Here is a 25,773-nt window from a genome sequence, read left to right on the forward strand (position 1 = left end):
TAATTAGAATTTGGTTTGTCCCTTTTTGGCCTGTCTGCTTAGGGTTATCATCTTGAGATGATTCCTGTTGTTAGATAGATGGACGTTGACCTTATATTTTATAAGTTGTCCTGATATTTGAAATATTTCACAGGTTACTGGTATAATCTGTATTTAACATATTCTGTAGATGACCTCTGCCCTCTAACACACATGTGTATTCAGTTGCAAAGACCTAAGGTCATGGTGGGGCTTCTCAAGTGGCTCAGTGGTAAGGAATCCACTTGCCAAGCAAGAAGTGTGGATTCGATGCCTGGGTCAAGATTCCCCTGGAGAAGGAAATGGCAACCCACTCAAGTATTCTTGCTTGGGAAATCCCATGGACAGGGGAGCCTGATACAGTCCATGGAGTTGCATTAAGTCACACATGACTTAATGACTAAACAGCAGCTGTAGCAGCAGCAAGGTCACAGTGAGTTAGGGCAGAATCTGAATCAAGATTCAGGTTTCCCAGCTTCTAATCTTTGTTCTCGCCTGTATCCTTCCTTTTCCTATCCTCACCTGTATCCTATCCCTCAGTTTTATCTTGACTCTTCTCAGAAGCCATCTATGATACAGAAGCAGAGTCCTTAGCAACTGGCCATCTGTCTAGGGGCCATCTACCCACACATTGATCCATTCAGTCAGTTGACACTAACTTTTATTTAACCCATCATATATTCTAGGAATACAAAAATGAATAACGCTTGCTTCCTGCTCTCTGGAGGCTCACAGTTCAGTAAAGGAGACAAGTTATGAAGTTGTAATCTGGGATCACAGTAGACAAATAAACTGGGATGTAGAGACGTGGGAGTTTGAATAGAGGAGGGGGATTCAACAGCCACTGGCATTGATTTCTTTCATATTTGGAAGTTTACTTGATGCTGCTGCCTATCTAGAGTAGTTCATTTTTTTTTTTTTTTGCTATTTAGTAACTGATGTATAAAAATAGATTTAAGGGACTAGATCTGATAGAGTGCCTGATGAACTATCGACGGAGGTTCGTGACATTGTACAGGAGACAGGAATCAAGACCATCCCCAAGAAAAAGAAATGCAAAAATGCAAAATGGCTGTCTGAGGAGGCCTTACAAATAGCTGTGAAAAGAAGGGAAGTGAAACAGCAAAGGAAAAAAGGAAAGATATACCCATTTGAATGCAGAGTTCCAAAGAATAACAAGGAGAGATATGAAAGCCTTCCTCAGCAATCAATGCAAAGAAATAGAGGAAAACAATAGAATGGGAAAGACTAGAGATCTCTTCAAGAAAATTAGAGATACCAAGGGAACATTTCATGCCAAGATGGGGTCAATAAAGGACAGAAATGGTATGGACCTAACAAAAGCAGAAGATATTAAGAAGAAGTGGCAAGAATACACAGAAGAACTGTACAAAAAAGATCTTCACAACCCAGATCATCACGATGGTGTGATCACTCACCTAGAGCCAGACATCCTGGAATGTGAAGTCAAGTAGGCCTTAGGAATCATCACTACGAACAAAGCTAGTGGAGGTGATGGAATTCCAGTTGAGCTATTTCAAATCCTAAAAGGTGATGCTATGAAAGTGCTGCACTCAATATGCCAGCAAATTTGGAAAACTCAGCAGTGGCCACAGGACTGGAAAAGGTCAGTTTTCATTCCAATCCAAAGAAAGGCAATGCCAAAAAATGCTCAAACTACCGCACAATTGCACTCATCTCACATGCTAGTAAAGTAATGCTCAAAATTCTCCAAGCCAGGCTTCAGCAATATGTGAACCGTGAACTTCCAGATGTGCAAGCTGGATTTAGAAAAGGCAGAGGAACCAGAGATCAAATTGCCAACATCCTCTGGATCATCGAAAAAGCAAGAGAGTTCCAGAAAAACATCTCTTTCTGCTTTATTGACTATGCCAAAGCCTTTGACTGTGTGGATCACAAGAAACTGTGGAAAATTCTGAAAGAGATGGGAATACCAGACCACCTGATCTGCCTCTTGAGAAATCTGTATGCAGGTCAGGAAGCAACAGTTAGAACTGGACATGGAACAACAGACTGGTTCCAAATAGGAAAAGGAGTACGTCAAGGCTGTATATTGTCACCCTGCTTATTTAACTTATCTGCAGAGTACATCATGAGAAATGCTGGGCTGAAAGAAACACAAGCTGGAATCAAGATTGCCGGGAGAAATATCAATAACCTTAGATACGCAGATGACACCACCTTTATGGCAGAAAGTGAAGAACTAAAGAGCCTCTTGATGAAAGTGAAAAAGAGTGAAAAAGTTGGCTTAAAATTCAACATTCAGAAAACTAAGATCATGGCATCCGGTCCCATTACTTCATGGGAAATAGACGGGAAAACAGTGGACACAGTGGCTGACTTTATTTTTTTGGGCTCCAAAATCACTACAGATGGTGATTGCAGCCATGAAATTAAAAGATGCTTATTCCTTGGAAGGAAAATTATGACCAACCTAGATAGCATATTAAAAAGCAGAGATGTTACTTTGCCAACAAAGATCCATCTAGTCAAGGCTGTGGTTTTTTCAGTGGTCATGTATGGATGTGAGAGTTGGACTATAAAGAAAGCTGAGCACCAAAGAATTGATGCTTTTGAACTGTGGTGTTGGAGAAGACTCTTAGGGTCCCTTGGACTGCAAGGAGATCCAACCAGTCCATCCTAAATGAGATCAGTCCTGGGTGTTCATTGGAAGGACTGATGTTGAAGTTGAAACTCCAATAATTTGGCCACCTAATGCGGAGAGCTAACTCATTTGAAAAGACCCTGATGCTGGGAAAGATTGAGGGCAGGAGGAGAAGGGTACAACAGAGGATGAGATGGTTGGATGGCATCACCGACTCAATGGACATGGGTGGGTAGACTGCGAGAGTTGGTGATGGACAGGGAGGCCTGGCGTGCTGCGATTCATGGGGTCTCAGAGTCAGACATGACTGAGCGACCGAACTGAACTGATGTATATATATATCTATCTGACATCCTGATGTGTTAGCGGCTATGGTCACTAATGCTATCTTTACATGAGCAGTGGTGAAAAAAATCTAATAAGTTCTAAAAGAAATTAGATAAATTTATGAATAAATAAATAGTTTTTGAGAACTCACATGTTTTGTTTTGAGATTGTGAATCAGTTTGTAACCTTTGTGAGATGATCTTATTAATCTGTATCTCTACCCCTAGTACAGTGCCTGGTTTGTAGTCAGCACCCAGATTAAATGTCACAAATTCAACATTTATTTATCTTGAATGAGTCAAGGGTTATGCCTAAAAGCAGTATTTTCTGGTTCTGAAACACAGCAGAAATACGCATCATTCAGGGTTCTCCGAAGAAACTGAGCTAAGTTGTTTGTATTACTTCTAAAGGAATCAGCTTACCTAGTTGTGGGAGCTGGCAAGTTTAAAATCTGTAGGGCAGGCCCACAGGGTGGAAACCTTCAGACGGCAGCTCATTCTTGAGTAGAATTTCTACTTCCCCAGGGAAATCTCAGTTTTTCATCTTAAGGCCTTTCAACTGATTGGATGAGGCCACTTGCATGATCAAAGAAACCCCTTTCCTTAATAAAGTCAGCTGAATATAGATGTCAGCCTGACATTGGTACAAAATACCAATATGCCAACACCTGGCTTGGGATTTAATGGACTGACCTGACACGTAAAATTGACACATAAAATGAACCATCACAGTATCCTTGGGTTTGAGAACTTGAAGCCGAACGTGCAGCTTGGTTTGGCAAACCTATGATGAGCCCAGGGGCTCCTGATGCTCTGCAGGGCCACCAGGACTAGGCTGGTACTGAGACAGGACTTTCTGACTAGTCACATTTAATGTGACCAAAGAATACCTGCTTGTGTTACTAGAGACAAGGTTCGTATCATTAGGTCCCTGAATGAATGCACAGCAGCACTTTCTCACAAGTTACAGCAAGGATTTAAGTTTGGGGAACTTGTTGTCAGTTACATTAGAGAGTGGAGAAGCACTCGCTTGGCGTGAGCCTAGGGTTTTGTTTCTGACTGTCTTTGCTTCCGGATGTTGTTGTTTTGATTTGTTTCTGTTTTGCCCTTTTATTTCCTCTCTAGTCATGCTGTAGAAATGAATGCTTGCCTCTGGTTTAAAACAAGTGACTTTAACATTGAGCAAGTAAGATGTCACTAGCATTGTTTTTTCTCTTTTACTTCGGTTAAGTTTTTCACTTCAGTTAGTTACAGAATTGGTGTTTTGAGTAAAGTGCAGGTGTATTTGTTTTGGGCAATGTAATGGTAAGGGCCAGGTAGATTAATGTGGATTGGTCCAATTTAGATGCCAAAATCTGTGAAATTCATGTCAGCTTGAAATTTTAGGGAAGGATAATTGTAAAAAAATAAAAATAAAAATTCTCTTCCTAAATGTCTTTGTATCATGTCTGCCCCTCTTTCTGGAATATAAATCCTCTCCTTCTTTTGATCTGCATGTGCAATACCTCTTTCTCCAATTCTGCTGATTTGCCAGCAGTCTTTCTTATTTCTTCCCTTTTTTCTCCTTTCCACTTGCTGTTGTTTAAATTCAAAGAGCTTTCTTTGGAGAAATTGAACCAAGTAATGAGGCCACATAAAACACCGAGTTCAGCAGAAAGTGATTTGCTTGTGATTAACCCTTGAGAATTGAACCACTGCCAGATAACGAAGAATGCAGTTTGAGACAACCTGCTCATTCTTCTTTTCCATTAGTAGATGAGACCCTTTCTTCCCCAGGTGTTAGGAATTCATGTACAGCTTTGCTCAGGTTTAATTTATCAAACTCAGGGTGGCATGTTTTTAGAAAAGCAAGACCAGAAGGGAGCTTATGACAGCCCTTCCCTCTGCCCCACTTCCTCCTACAGACTTTCCAGCAAAAGGCAACTCCATTCTTCCAGTTGTTTAAGGCAATAACGTTGACGTCTTTCCCCAAGCTTTATTAAAGTATAATTGGCAAATAAAAACTGTGTGTATGTATGGTTTACAACATGATGATTTCGTAGACATATACATTGTGAAATGATTACCATGCTGCTGCTGCTAAGTCGCTTCAGTCGTGTCTGACTCTGTGCCACCCCGTAGACGGCAGCCCATAGGCTCCGCCGTCCCTGGGGTTCTCCAGGCAAGAACACTGGAATGGGTTGCCATTTCCCTCTCCAATGCATGAAAGTGAAAAGTGAAAGTGAAGTCGCTCAGTCATGTCCGACTCTTAGCGACCCCATGGACTGCAGCCTACCAGGCTCCTCCGTCCATGGGATTTTCCAGGCAAGAGTACTGGACTGGCAATGATTACCATAATTCAGGCTAATCAACACATTTGTCATGTCCATCACATTGTTACTTTCTGTGTGTATATATGTGTGAGAACACTCAAGTTTCCTCTTTCAGCAAATTTCAAGTGTAAAACTTATTCATCTAACAGGAATTTTGACCCACATTACCCCATTTCACCCACTAATCACTGTTCTACTCTCTGCTTCTATGAGTTTGACTTTTTTTTAGATTCTACATATATATGTGAGGTCAATCAGTAATTTGTCCTTCTGTGTCTGACTTTATTTCATTTTGTGTTATGGCTTCCTTCGTGACTCAGACAATAAAGAATCCACCTGCAATGCAGGAGTCCTGGGTTTGATCCCTGGGTCAGGAAGATCCCCTGGAGAAGGGAATGACAACCCACTCCAGTATTCTTGCCTAAGAATTCCATGGACAGAGAGGCCTAGTGAACTACAGTCCATGGGATCACAAAGAGTTGAACACATCCTCCAGGTTCATCCATGTTGTCACAAATGCTAGAATTTCCTTCTCTTTATGGGTGAATAATATTCCATTGTACATGCATACCACATTTTCTTCGTTCATCTTCTCTTTCCTTTATACCTCACATCCAGTCTCTCAACAAATCTTATTGGCTTTATCTTCAGAATATATCCAGAATCTGACCACTTCCCCCCAACTGCATGGCTAATCACTTCGGTCCAAGCTATCACAATCTCCTTCCTGGATTATTTTAAATGACTCCTAGCTCATCAGTGCCTCTGTCTTTGACATGTCTTTTCTCAGCATGACAACTAATAACCATTTTAGAATTGTACGTATGAAGTCTTAGGCCTCTTAAAACACATGGTTTATCGCACTCAGAAAAACTGAAGTCCTTTTGCTGATGCTAAGGCCTGACGCAACCTGCTGTCCATATTGCTTCTCTGCCCTCATTTTCTGTTCCTCCTTCTCTCCTTTCTTTGTGCGTGCTGGCCTCCTGAGTGTTTGTGGGCACAGCAGTTTATACACGCTTGCCTTAGGGGCTTCGGATTTGTTGCCTCTGCCCACAATGGTTTCTCCTTAAATACTGACATGACTACACTTTCTTCCTATTTTTCGCCACCCAAAAGTCACCTTTTCAGTGAAGCTTCCTCTGTTCACTAATTTGTTGCTTTCATTGTATAAACACACGTGAATTCTCTGGTCGCTTCATTTTCTCCATTGCATGTATCACTTTCTGTGTATATTTTTCTGATTTCTGTTGTTTGTTGTCCGTCTCTTTGAAATACTCAGAGATGGGAGAAAGCCTCCAAATGGCTGAAAAAATGCCTGACTTTTTTTATTGGGAGTTTTGGTATTTTTCTTTGTTTAGCAGTTCAGTTACTCCTCCTTATTTCTCTACGTGGATATGTGAATTGTATTCATTTAAATTTTTGTAATGAAATTTACCTGGCACAGACCCTTAATTTCATCTTCTTTGTCTTCTGTGAGATTTTTGGATGTATTTACCTGGTCCAGGATATTTTGAAACATGATTATGTGTTAATTTCTTAATTAAATTTAACTGTCATTTTGCATTATATTTTCCCATTTCAATCATAATTCCATTCACTAGCAGACACCAATACACAGAACAAATAATACAAGTTCCAAAAGGCATCTGGGTAGTGAGGATGTTGCTTAAGATCATTTTCACCCCTTTATATTAATTTTTGAGAAACTGTGTGTGTGTGTGTGTGTGTGTATGCTCAGTTGTTTCCACCTCTGTGACCCCATGGACTGTAGCCTGCCAGGCTCCTCTGCCTGTGAAATTTCCCAGGCAAGAACACTGGAGTGGGTTGCCCTTTCCTTCTCCAGTGCATGAAAGTGGAAAGTAAAAGTGAAGTCGCTCAGTCGTGTCCGACTGGCAGTGCCCCCATGGACTGCGGCCCACCAGGCTCCTCCGTCCATGGGATTTTCCAGGCAAGAGTACTGGAGTGGGGTGCCATTGCCTTCTCCTATTACTAACTACTTTGTTAGACTGGAAATCTAGAGATAAGCAGTCCCTACATCCAGAAGCTCACATTTTAGAAGGGGTTTAAAATAGGTAAATCGGGAAAGGTTGGGGGAGGGATAGGTCGGGAGTTTGGGATTGGTATGTACAAACTGCTGTATTTAAAATAAAATGCTTTTCCATTAAATAAATAAAACATATGTCTAATTCTAAAAATAGAGAAAGGAATAGGCAAACTATTATTATTAATAAAGAATGTGCTATGTACTGTAATAGAACTGCTAAGTATTGGGTTGACCAAAAGTTTCGTTTGGGTTTTTCTAACAAACGAACCTTTTGGCCAACCCAGTACCTTGGGGTCACTGAAATGTTTTACTTGAGTGAAGAGATGGGTGATGAAATGAGGTGACCTTAAAGCTGTTTGTTGAAAAATAAGCAGGGATTTTCCAGGAGGACTGAGCATAGAAGAACAGGAAGGATTAGGAGTGAAAATGTGAGAGTGAAGGAAGGACTCGCAGACATCTGCCATGTGTACACGGTGCATCGGCTGCTCTTCATGATCTTTTCTCATTATCATTTTGAGCTTCCTGTAATGTATATTTTCATATTCCCGTTTTATAGATGAGGAAATGGGCCTAGAGACATCAGCTTAGGGTCCCAGATTTGGTCAAGATTGAGTTGAAATTAGAGCCCACACCTGATTAACTCTGAAGCCCGTGGAGTCTCCATTCAAGGCTGAAGGGATGAAAGACTGAGGAAGTTCATGCTCGCTTCACAGATGGAGACTGAAAAAAGTAAAATACAGTATTGGCAAAGAGGGATGGGGAGTGCTGTGAGTAAAGGGTGAGGGAGAGGGCGAAAGCCCAGCCAACAGCGGAAACCGTAGTTTTATAGTGGTGCTCTTTAGCGTAGATGTAAGACTTTTCTCCAGCCAGATTTAGCAGTCTAGGCAAAGGATTCTTTATGGTAACTCTGCAACCATTTTGAAATCAATCAGCAATTTCACTGGGAATATACTGTTTGTTAATTTATGCAGTGCTGTTATACATACGCTTGGACATTTTAAAATCTAAAATATTCATGTGTTGTTTGTAATCATAGGGGATGCAACGAAAACTATGCTGTTTGGCATTTTGAGAAATATCTGAAGTTGTCATGAATTTTTAAAACTTTTAATTCAATACCATTAGCCAGTAACACATACGTTTGTTATGTGCATACATATCATCTTTGTTTTCCCTGGTGACCACGATAGGATTGCTAAAAACCAAATTTCCAAATTTGGCATGAATAGAATTTTTCTGTTTTCCTTATATAGACCACTTTCCCAAAACACTGGCCTAGACCAGTTGTAAAATAATTAGTGGGTAGAATTTTTACCTGACTGTAACTGATCTAAATTTTAGATATACATACCTTTTTTATAAAAAAGATCAAGTTGTTATAAATACGTGCTAGCATAATTTTACGTAGGAAAAAAAAATGGATCTAAGAATTCATTTAGATCTTTTACTTGAAAAATGTTAGCTACTTTTCCAGCCCTCTGAATCTTCAAAGAAAATGTTACAAAACTAAAACTTGCTGAAGGCAGTCTTGTGGATATTTAAAACCAATGAAAACACCTTGTGTGGCATCTACATTTACCATCTACTGTCAAGATTGCTGGGAAAAATATCAATAACCTCAGATATGCAGATGACACCACCCTTATGGCAGAAAGTGAAGAGGAACTAAAAAGCCTCTTGATGAAAGTGAAAGAGGAAAGTGAAAAAATTGGCTTAAAGCTCAACATTCAGAAAACTAAGATCATGGCATCTGGTCCATCACTTCATGGAAATAGATGGGGAAACAGTGTCAGACTTTATTTTTTGGGGCTCCAAAATCACTGCAGATGGTGACTGCAGCCATGAAATTAAAAGACGCTTACTCCTTCGAAGGAAAGTTATGACCAACCTAGATAGCATATTCAAAAGAGAGACATTACTTTGCCAGCAAAGGTCGATCTAGTCAAGGCTATGGTTTTTCCAGTAGTCATGTATGGATGTGAGAGTTGGACTGTGAAGAAGGCTGAGTGCCGAAGAATTGATGCTTTTGAACTGTGGTGTTGGAGAAGACTCTTGAGAGTCCCTTGGACTACAAGGAGATCCAACCAGTCCATTCTAAAGGAGATCAGTCCTGGGTGTTCTTTGGAAGGACTGATGCTAAAGTTGAAACTCCAATACTGTGGCCACCTCATGCGAAGAGTTGACTCATTGGAAAAGACTCTGATGCTGGGAGGGATTGGGGGCAGGAGGAGAAGGGGACGACAGAGGATGAGATGGCTGGATGGCATCACTGACTTGATGGACGTGAGTCTGAGTGAACTCCGGGAGTTGGTGATGGACAGGGAGGCCTGGTGTGCTGTGTGATTCATGGGGTCGCAAAGAGTCGGACATGACTGAGTGACTGAACTGAACTGACTGACTGACTGATCTCCTACATATGTACGACACCTATGGCAGTTTTAGCTCAGGCCAGAGTACACGTGTATACATATCTGTCCTTTTAAATCACACTGCCTTATTTCTTTTCTTTTCAGCACATATTCTAATTTTCCAAAGTCAAAGAAATAGGAACATTTCTCTAGTTTCTATAAAAACACAGGCGTAGCATGATGTCAGTCTGGTTGCATGAAAGCAGTTTTGGACGTTTAACCTGGCTATTGCCTGGTTGGTGGAAAATTACAGTACTAGTGTTACTAACACCATGCCTCGTTCTCCATTTTGCTTTTAAATGGTCTTTTCAACGTTTTGTTCTGTTACTGACAATTTAATTTTGAGCATCATTGTTTAAAAAACATTCAAAATAGAAATTGAAGCACATCATTGTGCTTGACACTAGATCAAATATGGTGTTGTGTCTATAAAAGAAATAAAATAGATCCTGTTAGCCTGATGGTACAATACGAACATTTAAATAAATGTGAAATAGCATAGTGATAAAGCAAATGTGAAATTTTTTCAACAGTGGTAAAGTAGAGAAGATGTTGATGGAATTCTCTATTATTTACATAATTATGCTAAATGAACCATAGGCTATTTCCTTTTTTAAACCTCAGTTAGCTTAGATGTAATTTTATACTTTAAAAAATTTAAGGACAGATACAGGTATGGTTGAGAGTTCTCTGAACTACTTGGTTAGATGTCAGATAGACTCTCTTGTGCCTCCTACTTCCTGTATTTGCAGTTAGATGGTTACTTTTTTCTGTTTGGGTCATTCACATACATGAAGGGTTGGGGGAGCTTGTTGTTATTGTTGTTTAGTCGCTAAGTTGTGTCTGACTCTTTGTGACCCCGTGGACTGTAGCCTGCCAGGCTCCTCTGTCCGTGGGATTTCCCAGGCAAGAATAATGGAGTGGCTTGCCCTTGCCATCTCCAAAGGATTTTCCAGACCCAGGGGTCAAACCCCTGTCTCCTGCTTGGCAGGCAGATTCTTTACTACTGAGCCACCTGGGAAGAGCTATCTAAATTCATGTCTGAAAAAAAATTCCATTGACTTTTTAGTGAATGAAAAACTGTTAGGTAGTAAATAAATATTCTTTTCTAGGAAACAAATGATATTCTTATTTTGGACCATTTGAGGTTCAGTTCAGTTCAGTTGCTCAGCCGTGTCCGACTCTTTGCGACCCCACGAACTGCAGCACGCCAGGCCTCCCTGTCCATCACCAACTCCTGGAGTTCACTCAAACTCACATCCATCGAGTTAGTGATGCCATCCAACCATCTCATCCTCTGTCGTCCCCTTCTCCTGCCCTCAATCTTTCCCACCATCAGGGACTTTTCAAATGAGTCAGTTCTTCACATCAGGTGGCCAAACTACTGGAGTTTCAGCTTCAACATCAGTCCTTCCAGTGAACACTCAGGACTCATTTCCTTTAGGATGGACTGGTTGGATCTCCTAGCAGTCCAAGGGACTCTCAAGAGTCTTCTCCAACACCATGGTTCAAAAGCATCAATTCTTCGGCGCTCAGCTTTCTTCACAGTCCAATTCTCATATCCATACATGACCACTGGAAAAACCATAGCCTTGACTAGACGGACCTCTGTTGACAAAGCGATGTCTCTGCTTTTGAATATGCTATCTAGGTTGGTCATAACTTTCCTTCCAAGGAGTAAGCGTCTTTTAATTTCATGGCTGCAGTCACCATCTGCAGTGATTTTGGAGCCCCCAAAAATAAAGTCTGACACTGTTTCCACTGTTTCCCCATCTATTTCCTACGATGTGATAGGACCAGATGCCATGATCTTTGTTTTCTGAATGTTGAGTTTTAAGCCAACATTTTCACTCTCCTCTTTCACTTTCATCAAGAGGCTTTTTAGTTCCTCTTCACTTTCTGCCGTAAGGGTGGTGTCATCTGCATATCTGAGGTTATTGATATTTCTCCCGGCAATCCTGATTCCAGCTTGTGCTTCTTCCAGCTCAGCGTTTCTCATGATGTACTCTGCATATAAGTTAAATAAGCAGGGTGACAATATACAGCCTTGACGTACTCCTTTTCCTATTTGGAACCAGTCTGTTGTTCCATGTCCAGTTCTAACTGTTGCTTCCTGACCTGCATACAGATTTCTCAAGAGGCAGGTCAGGTCTTCTGGTATTCTCATCTCTTTCAGAATTTTCCACAGTTTCTTGTGATCCACACAGTCAAAGGCTTTGGCATAGTCAGTAAAGCAGAAATAGATTTTTTTCTGGAACTCTCTTGCTTTTTCGATGATCCAGAGGATGTTGGCAATTTGATCTCTGGTTCCTCTGCCTTTTCTAAATCCAGCTTAAACATCTGGAAGTTCATGGTTCACGTATTGCTGAAGCCTGGCTTGCAGAATTTTGAGCATTACTTTACTGGCGTGTGAGATGAGTGCAATTGTGCAGTAGTTTGACCATTCTTTGGCATTGCCTTTCTTTGGGATTGAAATGAACACTGACCTTTTCCAGTCCTGTGGCCACTCCTGAGTTTTCCAAATTTGCTGGAGTATTGAGTGCAGCACTTTCACAGCATCATCTTTCAGGATTTGAAATAGCTCAACTGGAATTCCATCACCTCCACTAGCTTTGTTCGTAGTGATGCTTCCTGAGGCCAACTTGACTTCACATTCCAGGATGTCTGGCTGTAGGTGAGTGATCACACTATCGTGATCATCTGGGTTGTGAAGATCTTTTTTACAGGTCTTCTGTGTATTCTTGCCATCTCTTCTTAATATCTTCTGCTTCTGTTAGGTCCATACCATTTCTGTCCTTTATCGAGCCCATCTTTGCATGAAATGTTCCCTTGGTATCTCTGATTTTCTTGAAGAGATCTCTAGTCTTTCCCATTCTGTTGTTTTCCTCTATTTCTTTGCATTGATTGCTGAGGAAGGCTTTCTTATCTCTCCTTGCTATTCTTTGGAACTCTGCATACAGATGATTATATCTTTCCTTTTCTCCTTTGCTTTTCACTTCTCTTCTTTTCACAGCTATTTGTAAGGCGTCCTCAGACAGCCATTTTGCCTTTTTGCATTTCTTTTCCATGGGGATGGTCTTGATTCCTGTCTCCTGTACAATATCAGGAACCTCTGTCCATAGTTCATCAGGCACTCTGTCTGTCAGATCTAGTCCCTTAAATCTATTTCTCACTTCCACTGTATAATCGTAAGGGATTTGATTTAGGTCATACCTGAATGGTCTAGTGGTTTTCCCTACTTTCTTCAATTTCAGTCTGAATTTGGCAATAAGGAGTTCATGATCTGAGCCACAGTCAGCTCTTGGTCATGTCTTTGCTGACTGTATAGAGCTTCTCCATCTTTGACTACAAAGAATATAGTCAGTCTGATTTTGGTGTTGACCATCTGGTGATGTCCATGTGTAGAGTCTTCTTTTGTGTCGTTGGAAGACGGTGTTTGCTATGACCAGTGCGTTCTTTTGGCAAAACTCTTAGCCTTTGCCCTGCTTCATTCCGTACTCCAAGGGCAAATATGCCAGTTACTCCAGGCGTTCCTTGACTTGCTACTTTTGCATTCCCGTCCCGTATAATGAAAAGGATATCTTTTTTGGGTGTTATTTCTAAAAGGTCTTGTAGGTCTTCATAGAACCGTTCAACTTTAGCATCTTTAGCGTTACCAGTTGGGGCATAGGCTGGATTACCGTGACATTGAATGGTTTGCCTTGGAAACAAACAGAGATCCTTCTGTCATTTTTGAGATTGCATCCAAGTATTGCATTTCAGACTCTCTAGTTGACCATGATGGCTACTCCATTTCTTCTAAGGGATTCCTGCCCACAGTAGTAGATATAATGATCATCTGAGTTAAATTCACCCATTCCAGTTCATTTTAGTTCGCTGATTCCTAGAATGTCGACGTTCACTCTCGCCATCTCCTGTTGGACCACTTCCAATTTGCCTTGATTCATGGACCTAACATTCCAGGTTCCTATGCAATATTGCTCTTCACAGCATCAGACCTTGCTTCTATCAGCAGTCACATCCACAACTGGGTATTGTTTTTGCTTTGACTCCATCCCTTCATTCTTTCTGGAGTTATTTCTCCACTGATCTCCAGTTCCAAATAGGGAAAGGAGTTTGTCAAGGCTATATATTGTCACCTGCTTATTTAACTTATATGTAGAATACACCTTGAGAAACACTGGGCTTGAAGAAGCACAAACTGGAATCAAGATTGCCAGGAGAAATATCAATAACCTCAGATATGCAGATGACACCACCCTTCTGGCAGAAAGTGAAGAAGAACTAAAGAGCCTCTTGATGAAAGTGAAAGAGGAGAGTGAAAAAGTTGGCTTAAAGCTCAACATTCAGAAAACTAAGATCATGGCATCCAGTCCCATCACTTTATTGGAAATAGATGGGGAAACAGTGGAAACAGTGTCAGATTTTATTTTGGGGGGGCTCCAAAAATACGCTTACTCCTTGGAAGACAAGTTATGACCAACCTAGACAGCATATTAAAAAGCAGAGACATTACTTTGCCAACAAAGTCTGTCTAGTCAAAGGTATAGTTTTTCTAGTAGTCATGTATGGATGTGAGAGTTGGAATGTAAAGAACGCTGAACGCCGAAGAATTGATGCTTTTGAACTATGGTGTTGGAGAAGACTCTTTAGAGTCTCTTGGACTGCAAGGAAATCTAACCAGTCTATCCTAAAGGAAATTAGTCCTGAGTTTTCATTGGAAGGACTGATGTTGAAACTGAAACTCTTAATACTTTGGCCACCTGATGTGAAGAACTGACTCATTTGCAAAGACTCTGACGCTGGGAAAGATTGAAGGTGCAAGGAGAAAGAGATGACGGAGGATGAGATGGTTGGATGGCGTCACCGACACAATGGACATTAGTCTGAATAAACCCCAGGAGTTGGTGATGGCCAGGGAAGCCTGACGTGCTGCAGACCATGGGGTTGCAAAGAGTTGGACATGACTGAGCAACTGAACTGAACTGAAGGTTAAAGATAAAGACCTTTGGGAGGTTAGCATTAGCAGTGGAGGCTCACCATGTTCAGCATCCTGTAGAGGACCCATTTGATACAAGCCTTTGCCTTATTATGCGCTGCATCTCTTATGCATAATATAGTGACTCATGTATACTAATGCATGTGTCAGTGAGTAGTAATGGGTGGGTTTGGGGGACATAGTTTAATGAAGGGACTATGTGCAGAGTTCTGGGTAAACAAGAAAGGATGATGAATGACCCAGGGACTAGTGACAGTTGGAAACAGTACCTACTGAGGCAGAGAGGCAAGGGGTTGGGAACTGTGCTCCAGAACCCAGTGAGAGTTACAGGTGTGGAGGAGGAGCCGCTGAACAGGAGCTGTGGCCGAAGAGGAGGCATAGCAGGGAATAAATGGTACTGCTTTTCTGTGTCCTTCCACTGGTACTTTTCTGCTGATTCTTCCTTTTGAGAAAAGCAGTTTCACGTGCACAGGCTTTCAGCCCTGCTCGGCCTCATGAGGAGAGGTCTTGGACTCAGAGCACTTTTTTAGCAAAAGGTGAGGAGCTCACACAGCCTGTGTTTTGTGGGGTGATTGTTTCCTGTTTCAGTCTTGCCCCCAGCTTTCAGTATCTCAGATTCCAGGGATGGTGTGGGCTAAAGAGGGAAGGGAGCACCGGGCCAGTTTCCTCTTGTCAGCCATCATCCCCCAGGCCCGTGAAACTGGTGCACACAGCTGGGCTGGAGCTGATCTTACTCTGCCCCTTCTCTGGGTAAGAAATGTTATTCCATCCAGTGCTTGAGCATCGTGGTTGGCTTCGAAACTTTGGTACCAAGATATACTGGGCAGAGATGTTTAGAGTCCTTTTCTGTGATTGGTAGCTAGTGCTTGGTGTTTTGTGAAACTTCCTCTCATTGGCAAACCCAACCAGTAGCAGGAGTGCAAATGAGGACTGGATAATGTAGTCTTTTGAGCTAAATGGAGACAGAGATATAGAGCAAGTCAGGGAAGAGCGGGAAATGAACCTGGGGGAACAAATGGACAATAATCATTGGCGTATTCAATACTTATTTATTGAAAATTAAATTGAATTTTTAGCTGTTAAGTACAGTTGAGCCTTACATATTGTTAGATTAAGGTGAAACATGACCAAATGCCTAATGGTTGAATGTTTTTGATATAAATATCTTGACATAAAAATCTCTTTAGTAAGGCAACTATTTTGTCTCATATATATTTGAATAGTCAGAATAGTAAAAATGATATAATAATTAATCTATAAAAAAGAGCCTACCTCAAAAACCACTTCTGTGAGTCTTCTTTTACTCAGACAAATTTAAAAGTGTATGTGCCAAGCCACTGTGCTAAGTCCTTTTAGTACATCATTATTATTATTCTAGAAGTGTATCCTAGAAGAATATCCTAGAAGAATCACCCCAGAAGTGTAGATACTGCTGCTCGGTGCTTGATTCATTGGTGAACAGAACAAATTCCACAAAGGTCAGAGATCTTTGTATTCTGGTATTAATATTTCTACACCATTTTGGTTTGGTGATTGTTATCATTAGTATTCATGTTTATCAGCCGTTTAGATTTTTGTTTTCTATGAAGTCCCCGACCTACTCTTTTGTCCATTTCTATTGGATTGTCTGTCTTATTAATGGGGAAGAATTCTCTGTATTTTTGGATATGTGCTTATTTTATGTGTTGCAAATGAGTTCTCCCATTCTGTGGCTGGTTCAAGCTGAAATACTGAGAATATGTCAAATCTTGATAGGCACAGATAGATATTTCTAGTGAGATAAAAGAGTAAGTAGAGTTTATAAGGAAGGACAATAAATTCACACATGAAGCAGTTGAGTACTTTGGTTGAACTGAGGATTTTTAAAGTGAACCAATGGAAAATAAGACTGGGAAACTCAAAATATGTAGTCCCTGGGAAGCTCTGGAAAATGGCAAAAATACACCTCAACAGAACTTCCTTTTCTTCCTTCTTTAAATGTTTTCTTTTGTGTTTGCGTACAGCTGGTTAACAGTGTGGTGGCCCATTGTGTGCTGTTTCAGGTGAACAGCAAAGGGATTCAGCCAACCCAGAACATCTTCTTTAAGCCAATACACATCTCCCTTCAGTTTCAGGAGTAATTAAGTCTAGGCAGCCTGAAGGGAGGGCTTCCCTTGTGGCTCAGCTGGTAAAGAATCTGCCTGCAATGCAGGAGACCTGGGTTCGATCCTGGGTTGGGAAGATCCCCTGGAGAAGGGAAGGGCTACCCACTCCAGTATTCTGGCCTGGAGAATTCCATGGACTGTATAGTCCATGGGGTCGCAAAGACTCAGACACGACTGAGCGACTTTCACTTTCACTTAACCTAAAGGGAACCTTGAAGACTGTTTGGCCCCTCTGGCTAGCTAGCTCTAGGCTTGACCTCTACCAGAGAAAGAATCTTCCTTCCCTGAGATTGTCCCAGTGCTCTGCCCAGTGAGAAGGTGCATCTTAAAACTGGAACTGAAGAAACCTAGATGAACTTTCTTCATCTTGTCTATAAAGAGCTCTAGATTTCTCAGAGAGCGTTGCGTGCATGAGTGCTCAGTTGCTTTGGTCGTGTCCGACTCTTTGCGAGCCTATGGATTGTAGTCCACCAGGCCCCTCTGTCCATGGGATTCTTCAGGCAAGATTACTGGAGTGGGTTTGCTGTGCCCTTCTCCAAAGAGAGCCCTACTGGGTGTTAAAGTTAGAGCACCTTCATATGGTTGGCCTTTGTGTCCTGATGTTTATCCTTTTAGAGTCTCTTGTTGAATATTTAGGGGTTTAATTTCCTAAGACTTGCATTCCCTTACAGAACTTGAAAACTAATAGCTGTAGGGCTTTTTGGTTTTACTGTCCTTCCAGTCTCAACCTCCATTTTTTGACTTCTGCACTGATGTGAAATGAATCCATTCCTGTCCACTGGTGAGACTGTTGTAGCTATTCTTAGTCTTTGCTGGATGTGACGGATTTGCCTCTCTCACCACTAATCAGACAAAATCATTTCTATAGTGTCTCTCTTCAATTATGACCCCATCAAAATTTTGATTTGGCTGCAGATACCTGAAAACCGAAAATATGAGTAGTATCTTAGGAAGCCAGAATTTTATTTTTGTCTCTTATAAATAGAGGCTATCCAGGGGCACTGGCAGCTCCATGATCGTCCAGACCAGTGTCCTTCCACCTCATTTTTCCTCCTTCCTTGTCCGACACGGCGGCTTCTGGTATAATGTCTACATCGCAGCCAGTAGGAAGGAGGAATGGAGCAGGGGAGGGACATTCCCCCGCCCCCGAAAGACTTCGCAGATGCTGCACGCACTGCTCTGCTTATATCCTATAAGCCAACATTTACTAAACAGTGCTGTACCTAAGCCTAAGGGACGCTTGGAAATATGTGTCTGGCTAAAAATAGGAATTTTTGATCCTCTAGAAGAAAGGGAGAATGGATCTTGGGGGCATCCATTGATCTTTGCTACCTAAAACCTTTTTCTGTTGTGACTTAAATATTTTCCCCAGGTGGTTAAGGAGAAAAGCAGAGAATAATATGGAGTGTATACCTAATTCAGAATTTATCTGGATGAGCTCATATTTTTAGACTCTGGATTTTTCGCTCTTATTTTAAAAGTTTTACCTTGGTCTAGGAAGGTAGAAATAAGCTAGTTCTTAAGCTTTTCATCACTTTTACTGATTTTCCACAATTTGGCTTCTTGGCTACACTTGGATATCATATTTTATCAAATTTTTAAATAGAGCGGAGTCCATTTGTGCCTCACATATGTAAAGGAGGAGGAAATATTTGCCTTTTATATTTATGGAAGATAAATACACTAGACCCACTGTTAAGAATAGTCTATAGAAAACATTTTAGCAACAAGTAACATAAAAGCTCTTGGTCAGAATGAAGTCAAATACATGGAAATTGAATGAAGTCTAAAATTAGTTCACTGAAAATCAGCCAATATAATGTGTAGGAGATAGAATCTCATAGACACTGCAGATATTTAAACCTTCTACAGAGCAGAGCTTGAAGAAAATGTGGTATTTAACATAATTGTTCTCATTATTTTAAATGATTTACTTTAAAAACTCATATGTAGCACTGTAAATGATAATCATTTTTTTCCTCTGTAGGCAAGAAGTTTGATAGCTGTGGGGCTGGGTATTGCAGCTCTTGGCTTTGCAGGTAAGGTAAATAAAGGATACATATCAATAAATGTTGTAGGAGAAATATTTCCAAATAGCTTTTAGTGAATTTTGAGAAGACTCTCAGTTTTCTGAGGTTTTTGGTTTTAAGACATACATTCCCGTTCTTGACAGCGTTCATAGTCTGTGAACATTTGTCAGTATAGATAAACTTTGTAGTGAAGGAAATTAATGCTACCAAAGTTTGGGAAACTAGCCCCTGTAATAATTGATCTTCCTGACATTTTTTTAGTGTGAGCTATAGTATACTGTTAAGAAATAAACTTTAATGTGAAGCAGTATAAGTGATATGGGGCTCTTCTGTACGCCCATATTTATTTTTTTCTTGCAGATAAGTTTATACATTTTCTGATGAGCTAGTTAGCCTTGGTAGTGTATTTATTACTCAACTTAATGTATTGGTGTAATTTCTTTGGAAACCCAGGAGGATTTCTTTAACTGCCAAAAATCTTTTTAGAAAGAATAGTTATAAAGATTTAAAGTAAAATTGCCATTGCTTCCAGTCATTAATTTATAATTTTAAATTACATAGCTATTCTCTAATTAAATGTTCATCTGAGAGCATTTCTTTGTTGATAAAGATTTACATTTTTCAGTTAGCTTTTGTGTCTCCTAAGGGCCATGGGTTTGATCGTTTTAATTGGATCTTCTTTGTAGGTGGGGCTATTAATACATTCTATGTGGTTATATACAGTGACATCCAATAGGAAAAGAGACTTAAAAGATTTTATTCTGTTTTACATGATATTTAATTGCACACAGCTCTATTTAAAGCACCTTACCAGTGAGAACTTTAAAAACAGGACGATCAGTGGTTCAGTTTTTCTTGGTTCTTATACCATCAAAGTCATATGTCTCATTATGTAACTATAGTTAACTACTTATGGAGGTTTCATGTGAAGAGTATCATGTCTGAAAAGGAATTTTGACAGACTTGCCCATAAACATAAAATAATTTTAGTATTAATTGCTATGGCAGAACAGGCATCAGTTCAGTTCAGTTGCTCAGTTGGGTCTGACTCTTTGTGACCCCATAGACTGCAGCACGCCAGCCCTCCCTGTCCATCACCAGCTCCCGGAGCTTGCTCAAACTCATGTCCATCAAGTCGGTGATGCCATCCAACCATCTCGTCCTCTGTCATCCCCTTTTCCTTGCACCTTCAATCTTTCTCAGCATCAGGGTCTTTTCCAATGAGTCAGTTCTTCGCAACAGGTGGCCAAAGTATTGGAGTTTCAGCTTCAGCAACAGTCCTGCCAATGAATATTCAGGACTCATTGCCTTTAGGATGGACTGGTTGGATCTCCTTGCAGTCCAAGGGACTTTCAAGAGTCTTCTCCAACACCACAGTTCAAAAGCATCATTTCTTTGGCACTCAGCTTTCTTTATAGTCCAATTCTCATATCTATACATGACTACTGGAAAAACCATAGTTTTAACTAGACGGACCTTTGTTGGCAAAGTAATGTCTTTGCTTTTTAATATGTCTAGGTTGGTCATAGATTTTCTTCCAAGGAGCAAGCATCTTTTAATTTCATGGCTGCAGTCACCATCTGCAGTGATTTTGGAGCCCAAAAGAATAAAGCCTCTCACTGTTTCCATTATTTCCCCATCTATTTGCCATGAAGTCATAGGACTGGATGCCATGATCTTAGTTTTCTGAAAGCATGTCTTTCTCATTTCAAATAAAAATCTTATATTTGAATGTAAAATAAGAATAGGCATAGTTCAAATTCAAATGTAAGATTTTTATTTGAAATTAGAGAAAGATATGCTTTTGCCAAGGTCTTCTTTCTAAAATGAGAAGAATTGGTATATGTACTGCATACATATTACACTGTTGCCAAATTCATTTTACTAAGTAGAATATTAAATAGCAGGCATTTCTTTTTCATAGTCAACTACAACTAAAGTGTAGAATTTAGAAGAAAAGTATTCCTAGACTGTTAGAACTTTGTCTTCTCTTTTATGGTTAAATGTCCAAATGTCAGTTCTTGAAGCCTTTGATTGCTTTTTTACATCAAGATTGCATGACTGTGGTTTTGAAGTAATTTTGAGACACTTTAAAAGCCATGGACATGAGTTTGAGCAAGCTCTGGGAGTTGGTGATGGACAGGGAAGCCTGGTGTGCTGCAGTCCATGGGGTTGCAAAGAGTTGGACACGATTGAGCGACTGAACTGAATTGAAAAGCCATATTTTATACTATTGAAGAATCAAATGAAAGTTGATCTCTATGTGATAAGAGATTTAGACGAGTTAGGGTTTCAGCTTTTTTAATTTTACTTTAACGTTCTCCTTGGTTTCAAGAGCTTTTTGTCTCCTACTTAGGTTGACTACTTCACATCTTCCTAGGTCTAACTAGCGTCCTTTATTTTTCACTATAGCATGTTGTCTGAACAGGAATAACAGTATATTTAGACAGATAACTTGTTATAAGAAATCTATGTAGTTGAATTTTCCCAGTAGAAATCTTAATTTGCAAATAACGTGGTTAGAAACTTAAGAGGATCATAGCTTTTAGAAAAGAGACACTAGTATTAATAGACACACAGTCTGGTTAGGACACACAGTCTGATTGGCCTGATGATATTTTATTCCTGTTCTGTGCCCTCAAAACTGGTTAGGACCTGTTTTGCTATTGATTCTTAGTTGTCTAGTCTCAGAGGGGTTTTGATAATTAGGGTGACTAAGAAAGAAAAGTACTAAAATAAAAGAAGCTTTTGGTTATCCTCTGTGAGAAATTGATAGTAAACACATTCTTTATAAATATTTCCTACATAATTGCTTTATTACTTTAGCGGTAACTTCATTAAAAGCAGTCCTGTGTTGTATAGATCATAAACATGACTTGTTTTCTATGTATTTCAAAGTGATTATCATTGTGAGAAGCAATAGAATTATTTTTTTTTTAATTGGAGTAATTAAAATGAAATCTGTCCTCCATTTAACAAATTAGAAGTTTGAAAAAATGACTTGTCTTTCTGGTAGGTTTTGAAATAGTTATTAAACTAACATATATAAAGTAGACTATAAATAACTGCTATGGTGAGCACCTTGTGGGTATTGGCTTTCATTACAGAAAATGTATTTGCCTTTATTCCTGTTACTATTATATTTAGGTCGCTACGCATTTCAGATCTGGAAACCTCTAGGACAAGTAATCACAGAAACTGCGAAGAAGATTTCAACTCCTGTAAGTTAAAAAAAATAGTTTAGTTAGAAATCTAAACTTACTTTGAAGTTTCCTGGGCATATTATATCTATGCTTATTCCTGACTTTGCTAATTACTATATTCCTTTTAGTAGTATTACATCAACTCTGAGATAATTTACTTTCCTTGTTTAATTAGTGTTCATTTATTCATTCAGTGATTGTCCTGTGCCAGGGCCTGGGCATAGCCGGTGAACAAAACAGACATGGTCCCTGTCCAGATGGAGTATACCCCCAAATTTATTTCATCTTGAAATTTGAAACTAGCTTCCTTGTACCACCACACCTGGCTGTCTCAAACTTGAAATTATATGATTCCAACTTTGAAACCCTATAGAGCTTATACATCCATCTACCAGCATCACGGCTACTCTGCTGAGTGGAATCTAAGTGAAGAATGAATGGTAGTAGGTATCTAAGAAGCTATATAGCCTAGTGAGCTGGGGTTTGTGACGCCTGGAGACCATGCCCAGAAAGCTCACGGAAGCAATGCAGCATTAACACTGACTTCTGGGAAACAGAAGATCTGGGATACATCAGCTTGGCTTACAGCAATTTGAGAATGAGTGACTTGTTTCAGCAAAGGCATTATAGGCCCCTGAGGCTTAGTTATGAACAATAACCATACTTTAAAAGGATGACAAGTGGACAGATAATTAAACTCAGGGACGAAAGAACTATAAGTGATTTTGCCGATTGAAAATGCATGTCTGTGATTAGAAGGAGCATGTGTTTATCTTCTGCTTTCCTGTTTATATTTCATCTTAAGTATTAATAGGTATTTACTAATAGCATTCATTCAACAAATGTTCATTAAGCACCTACTGCGTGAAAGTGGAAGTTGCTCAATCATGTCCGACTCTTTGCAACCCCATGGACTGTACAGTCCGTGGAATTCTCCAGGCCAGAACACTGGAGTGGGTAGCCTTTCCCTTCTCCAGGGAACCTTCCCAATCCAGGATCAAACCCAGGTCTCCCGCATTGCAGGCAGAGTCTTTACCAGCTGAGCCACAGGGAAGCACCTGCTCCATACTAGACGCAATTGTGGGGAGTGCGAGGTGGTCATGAACCAGATAAACACACTGCCCTCTAGTTTACTTTTTAGTGGAGACAATTAACAGATAAGTAAGATATATAATGGGAGAAGGCAATGGCACCCCACTCCAGTACTGTTGCCTGGAAAATCCCATGGACGGAGGAGCCTGGTAGGCTGCAGTCCATGGGGTCGCTAAGAGTCGGACACGACTGAGCGACTTCACTTTCACTTTCCACTTTCATGCATTGGAGAAGGAAATGGCAACCCACTCCATTGTTCTTGCCTGGAGAATCCCAGGGACGGGGGAGCCTGGTAGGCTGCAGTCCATGGGGTCGCACAGAGTCGGACACGACTAAAGCGACTTAGCAGCAGCAGCAAGATATATAATAATATAATATGTAGAGGTATTGAAGTTAGAAGTTTAGTTTTCTTTAAAAAACTAAATCAGGGTGCATGCATCCTAGTCACTTCAATTGTCCGACTCTTTGCAACCCCATGGACTGTAGCCCACCAGGCTCCTTTTTGTCCATGGAATTTTCCAGGCAAAAATACTGGAGCGAGTTGCCATTTCCTCCTCCAGGGGATCTTCCTGACTCAGGAATCAAACCTGCGTCTCCTGTGTCTCCTGCATTGCAGGTGGAATCTTTACCACTGGGCCACCCAAATCAGAGTAAGAGGTTGATTTTTTAACAGCAGAGAAGAGTCTGTGTTAGATAGGTTAGGGAAGGTCTCTCTGAGAAGGGAACAGACCATGTGAACATCTGAAGAGCTTCCTAGGTGGTGGGAATGCTGCAGAGATCCTGAGGTGGGAATGAGTTTAGCAGTAGGAGTAACTCCAGTATGAGTGAGTGGAAGGAATAGTGGTCGTTTGGGCCCACATCACTTAGGGCCAAATCGACTGTGACAAGGACTGCAGATTTTAAGTCTGATGGAAAGCCTTTGGGAGGTTATGAGCAGGAGGGCAACAGACTAGAATAAGCCACAGGAGAAGCTGTGAAATGTGTTGAAAGGGCATTGAGACAGTCCAGGGACTAGGTGATGGTCAGTGCAAATAGAGCAGTATGCCTGGAAATAGTGACGTAAATGTTTAAGTGTTTTTCCACGTTTGTTGTTGTCCAGTCCCTAAGTGGTATCCGACTCTTTGCAACCCCAGGGACTGCAGCACACCAGGCTCCTGTGTCCTCCACTATTTCCCGAAGAGTCTCGCATTCATGTCCATTGAGTCAGTGATGCTATCTAACCATCTCATCCTTTACTGCTACATGTTTATGTATAGTAAATTGGGAGACTTTCAGAAATCATTTCTCTCCTGTTTGATGATCTTCAGTAGACAGACTTATAAAAAGAGTCATGTTTTGTAGAATTATATTATTTAACGTTGTAAAGGAAGGGAGAGAAAGAAAATGAGAAACGTTTCACTGCTCTGTGGAGGCTCACAGATAAGGTGGCCTAGTTTAAGAGACCATCATGGGTATCCTGAAAGGCGGCCCCAGCATTTCTTAATAAGAGGAAAGGGATGCACACACACACCCGGCCCCCCTTTCCCCTTCCCTCTGTGGGCTTCAAGTTAAGACAAGTGGCTTTCTTCTGGCCTCTTTTCCACAAAGTACTACTCATCCAGTTTGCAGTAAAGCCTCTTGGAGTATCTATCATCATCGTAATTAAACCTCAGTGAAGATATTAGTTTTTAAAAGTAATTCTTTAAACATTAATTGTTCCAGGGAAATTGAAGAATGAAAAATATGCATACTTTCCCTTGACATTGATCTCAGAAAGCCAAGTTTATAAGCTTGGCATTTCCAGTGTTTTGATTTTATAACTCTGTTCATTATTGAACCAGCTACTAACAGATAGGGACTGCAGTCACGCGCCAATAAATTCCTGTCACTAATTCCTGTCACTCAAAGGAGAAGGTTCGACTCAGGTTCCTATGGGCTCTCTCTTCATTTTTTCTCAAAGTGTATTTGCTCCTTCTATTCTTTAACATCAGTTTGTTCTTATATCTCATCTTTCTTTTTCTCATACTTCCCTCGGCCCCATTTTTCTGGAATGTTGCCTAGAATAGTTTCTTTCACATGGAATGTATGGAGAGTTTGTTTCTTTCCCTCTTTACATATACAGCTGTTTGTTCTGTAAGATCCTCTTAGGTTTTTTCCTTCCAATGTGTCTCTGCTCCTGGAACTCATATTCGTGGCCTCTTTCAGCAGTTTGGTAGATTGGCTTCAACAGTTTAATTGAATGAGAGGATTGGCAGTGTGCTATGAGCACCGAGGTGGGTTATGTCCACAGTCACATCTCGTTGGAAGCAAGGAGCCCAGAGGCTATCTGGGAACCTGCAGAACCCAGGAGTGGTTGAGTATTGTGTGAATTTTACTCCTTGGTATAAATGACCCTCTCTTCAGCCCTCTGGGTTCTGAAACGTTGTCTGTTGCTAAGCCTCTCTGCTTCCCTTGGGACCTGCTCTGTACACTAAGATGCATTATAGGCATACGGTTCTCTTTTTTGGCCCGAGGGCTGAGGTGGCAGGTGGCAGCCCTTATGCCCTGTACTAATGGAGTTATGAATGGTCTGTCTGCCGTCCTGGTTCAGTT

General features: G+C 40.6%; 1 protein-coding gene across 1 annotated transcript in view; it reads left to right on the plus strand.

Moving 5' to 3' along the window:
- The window catches only part of DNAJC15 (DnaJ heat shock protein family (Hsp40) member C15), an 82,324-nt gene that overhangs the window by 14,150 nt on the left and 42,401 nt on the right, over positions 1 to 25,773 (plus strand). Inside the window, 2 exon segments of the mRNA NM_001080332.2 lie at positions 18,865 to 18,916; positions 22,055 to 22,128. Coding sequence (NP_001073801.1) covers positions 18,865 to 18,916; positions 22,055 to 22,128 — 126 coding nt within the window.

This window comes from Bos taurus, chromosome 12, assembly GCF_002263795.3.
Source record: "Bos taurus isolate L1 Dominette 01449 registration number 42190680 breed Hereford chromosome 12, ARS-UCD2.0, whole genome shotgun sequence".
Classification (NCBI taxonomy): domain Eukaryota; kingdom Metazoa; phylum Chordata; class Mammalia; order Artiodactyla; family Bovidae; genus Bos; species Bos taurus.